This window comes from Pygoscelis adeliae, unplaced genomic scaffold (genome assembly GCF_000699105.1).
Source record: "Pygoscelis adeliae isolate BGI_AS28 unplaced genomic scaffold, ASM69910v1 Scaffold41, whole genome shotgun sequence".
Taxonomy (NCBI): Eukaryota; Metazoa; Chordata; class Aves; order Sphenisciformes; family Spheniscidae; genus Pygoscelis; species Pygoscelis adeliae.
Genome location: NW_008824373.1, coordinates 2,903,310 through 2,907,754, shown reverse-complemented (window position 1 = coordinate 2,907,754; position 4,445 = coordinate 2,903,310). Strand labels below are relative to the sequence as shown.

At 40.0% G+C, this 4,445-nt stretch overlaps 1 protein-coding gene across 1 annotated transcript; it reads right to left on the bottom strand.

Moving 5' to 3' along the window:
- Positions 1–452: 452 nt before the first annotated feature.
- On the bottom strand, positions 453–1,534 carry FUT9 (fucosyltransferase 9 (alpha (1,3) fucosyltransferase)). Its single transcript, XM_009320133.1, has one exon. The coding sequence runs from the start codon at positions 1,530–1,532 to the stop codon at positions 453–455; it is 1,080 nt and encodes a 359-aa protein (XP_009318408.1). The 5' UTR covers positions 1,533–1,534.
- Positions 1,535–4,445: the final 2,911 nt, after the last annotated feature.

The window sequence follows — 4,445 nt, the reverse complement described above, 5'->3', positions numbered from 1 at the left end:
CTGGAACAGCAAATTATGTTCTTAAAGTTCTCTCTGGCATTTAAAAGTTGTGTCCTCATTTTCCAAATATGCTAAACAGCAAATGTAATGTTAAAAATAAAAAAGAAGTGTTAAAAATGACTACTTTAAGTGTAAGACTGGGACATATTTCACAAAAAAGTGGAAAATCTTGTTTAAAAATTATAGCAAACAATCAAATATTCTTCAGTGCACATAATTGGTATGTACATTATAATTTAAAACTGAGTATTGATGACTGCTGCTGATGATCTTTTAAAATCTCTTACAAAATATAAATAGAATAGCCAAGAGAGGATAGCTGATAAACCATGACATAAGGTTCTCTTTTCTTTTTTTTTTTTCTCCTTTCCTCTCCTCTCCACTTGGACTGAAGTTTCTTCTGGCTTCTTCAAAAAAGTGCGTGTGCACGCACACACACACACACACACAAATTAATTCCAAAACCATTTTTCTAAATTTCCAATGGACTTGTATTCCTGGTGTCTTTTCACATGATCACAAGCAAGACATGCGTGTGATTCCCAGAATCTAGGAAGATGCACTGAGAAATCCTTCTTCCAGTTGAAATAACTAAGGTACATCTTGTTATTTTTGTCAAGCATCAGAAGATATTCTGCCAGCTCTCTGGGGGAGAGAAAATCTTCCACATGTATAAAAGAGTCTGCTGGAATGTAATTCTCATAGTTTTCTCTGGAAGGGCCCAGTACAACTGGTACTGATCCAGCCAGAAGAGCGTTGTAAAGTTTCTCAGTAATGTAATCTTTGTGGATTGAATTTTCAAAGGAAAGGTAGAATTTGCAAGTAGAGATAGTTGGAATCAAGTTTTTATCATTGACATAGTCTCCAAAGGCTTGTCCGTAGGTATGGATTTCAATGTATTTGCTAAGCTCATTGTAATACTTGACTCGAGCGTGCTCAGGGTTCCAGTTACTCACAACCCAACAGACCAAGTTTTCCTTACTTGGCACTTCAAATGTAAAGGAACTTGTACCGACCATCATGAAGCCATAAGGCACCTGAATATCTGAATCACGCCGATACGTCAGGGTCAGGTTAAAGAGGTGTTCAATGCCACTCTTTTGTGGAGTATGAGTTGGAGACTCCAAGTTCATCCAAATCCACTTCTGGAATGGTGGCCTGGCTTGCTGAGGTAAATTAGTCAGATCCCAACTAATGTCCCTGTGATGAATGAGAACAGCATGGGATCTGTTATATAGTGAGCGGTCAATAGTCAGATGGCACCCGTGGATATTGAACATTGTTTGGCAGGATGTTAGATCGAATGTCTGACCAAATGGCCAAACCCAGATCAAAACCGTAGTTTCATTAAGATTATCAGTTTTGGAAGAAAAGAAGCTCTTCATTTTCAAAACTGAACTGGCTGATTCTATAGGACCAGAGATCCAGCTATTTGTTGGTTTGATATAAATTAGTATAAATGCCATGAAACAACCAAGGACAATGAAGATAATAAAAAATGGCCGGAAAATTCCTTTAGATGTCGATGTCATAATTTGTTCTGAGAAAAAAGAGGAAGAGAAAGAGAGAAAATAACATCAGGTATTAAATTACATATAGATGTCCTGTTAAAGAATCAGACATCAGACATCAAAATGGATAGAACTTCAATATCACTGAGCTGCAACCTCAGAAATTTCCTTTCAGTGGAGAGGGTATGCGTTCTTGCATACTATTCATGACAAAGTGGCAATACTTCTCCTCTTCACATTAAAAGCTAATTGACATAAATTAAAAGCAGGTTTTTAATACATCTCATATTTGATATAACTCAGTATATATCTTGAGAAGTCTTTTTGCTTAGAACCTAGGCCAAGAGTTTAAGAGACACACAAGACAAACAAAATTACCCTTTGATTCTGTCCTTGTGTCTGTGTAAGGGATAACATGCTGCAGATTTGGTCCATTCATATTTGTGTGTATATACATATGGAGGATACAGGATTACAGGAAGGAAAAGGGAAGGGACTGGAACTTTAATTCTGTAATCAATAAGACTGTTCGAAAACTAGTTCATGCTTGTTGGCTACATGGGGATGAACATTCATGCCTTCTCCAGAGGACTCCTAAAATAACTAGGGAAGGAAAACAGCAATAGAGGTTCTCGGCTCCTCTGTTCCCATATGCAGCCTCACATAGTTCCCACATAAAGAAAAATGAGTAAAAAGATGTCCTTAAATATTTGGTTATGTTTTTATGTCATAGCTCTGTGTTAAAAATTAGGAAAAATAGAGATATGCTGCATCTTTGTGAGGTACCATTTTTTCCATGGGGAAAAGGGTGAGGAATTCATATAGCCTCCTTTGTCCTCCCTCTGGTTGTCGCTTCCTGAGAGAAGTGATAAATCTCTTTCCAGAACTTCTCTACCGTGTGGTTCTTGTGAACCTAGCAAACTTAGGGGTTGCTTATTGCTAACCTTTGCTCCTGAACGTAGCCCTAGAACTCAGAGGTGTTCTAAAAAGAAAAACAGTTAACCATGTAAAGAGCACTATGACATACAAGGAAAAAGGAGTGGCAGTTAGTTATCAAAAAGAAGTGTTCTGAATATACTGGCCTACTGTAGAAAGGTAATCCTTCAGTGCATTTCAATGACTATAAAATTTGTCTGGCTTTCTTTTTCTGCATATTTTTCAATTATTTGGATTTTTGTTATCTTTACTAGCTAGCTCCACAAAAATTTTATAAAAATCCCACCCCTAAATACATACTTAAAATATATAATATATATATGAATAAATAAAAAAAATAAATTCAATGTCACAGAAAGCAGAAAGGGAATTTCAGGCCTTTTAAGCCAGTTTCAGAGGTCATCTCCTCTAACCTGTGAAATAAGTAGTTAAATTCAGAATGAAGACATGGTAGAATGTGATTCAGAGGTCTGTTAATGCAACATAACTTTGCTGTTTTGTGAACGTAAAAACAGATGTGTGAGTGTAGCACTACAGTTACAACAAAAATATTTTCACATTCATTGATGAGGAAAGGAAAAAAGAGGGAACATCATGCTTAGCTTTACTCTAACATTATATCTTGAGGAAAAAGGAATTTGCCACAATGTCTCCCCTGTTTTGGGAAGTCAGATCGTCTTAATTCTGGTTTTAGTTGTTGTGGTGGGTTAACCTTGGCTGGTTGTCAGACACCCACTCAGCCACTCTTTCAATCCCCAGTCTTAGCAGGACAGGGGGAGAAAATAAGATGAAAATCTCGTAGGTTGAGGTAAGGACAGGGAGATCACTCACCAATTACTGTCACAGGCAAAACAGTCTCACCTTGGGGAAAATTAATGTAATTTATTGCCAATTAAAATAGATTTAGACAGTGAGAAACAAAGACAAAAGTTAAAATAATACCTTCCCTCCCAACTTCTTCCCAGACTCAACCTCCTCCTTCATTCCCAACTCCTCTAATGCCTCCCTGCCCCTGAGCAGTGTAGAGGGATGGGGAATGGAGGTTTGCGGTCAGTCCACAGTGATTCCCCTCGGCCGCTCCTTCCTCCTTACAATTTTCCCCTGCTCCAACATAGGTCCTTCCCATGGGATACAGTCCCTTTAGGAAAAAAAACTCTGTTCCTGTGTGGGCTGTCCATGGGCTGCAGTTCCTTCAGGGCATATCTCCCTGCTATGGCATGGGGTACTCCCTGGGCTGCGGTGTGGATACTGCTCCACCGTGGTCCTCTGTGGGCTGCAGGGGAATCTCTGCTCTGGTGCCTGGAGCACCTCCTCCCATCCTCCTTCTCCAACCTTGGTGGTCACAGGGTTGTTTCTCACACTTTTTTCCCCTCATTCCTCACTGCCTGTCCTTTTCTTAAAATGCTTTCCCAGAGGTGCCACCGTCTTGGCTGCTGGGCTCAGCCATGCCCTGTGGGGGCTTTTGCCCTGGCCTCTCCTCACAGAGGCTGCCCTGCAGCCCCTGCTGCCAATACCTGCACACAGACTCCCAATACAGTTATATAAAATATAGCGGTATGTTGAGTCTGACTCTTTTGTCTCGGCCCCCTTTCTTTAGGACATAGTTTAGCAGGTCCTCTCTGCTTTCAGCAGAATGATCCTGAAGGGACTAAAGGGGAGTAACTAACTGTTGTGTCCATGGCTTTTCCACTTATCGCACACTTTAAATCCCTCCGAAAGAAATATGCGGTTTTACAGCAACATCACATTGGCTTTATTTAGCCTTTGTTGATTTTTGCTGGAAAATATGTCTAGAGGGGAGATTATGACCCACGAGAGCAGGAGGCTGCTTCCATGCCTTACTATAGTGAAAGTCAGAATGGGGTCTCTGAGGAAGAAGGGATTTAGGTTGAGCAGCTCTAGGAGATGAAGCTCAAGGTAAAAACAAGAGGCTGAGCTGATCTTCATGTAACTCCGTTCTTCATTTCTGTGTATTGAAACCAACACACAGAATAGGTA

Bases quoted from the DNA above. Each gene is read 5' to 3' on its own strand.
- FUT9 (XM_009320133.1), bottom strand. From the start codon at position 1,532: ATGACATCGACATCTAAAGGAATTTTCCGGCCATTTTTTATTATCTTC.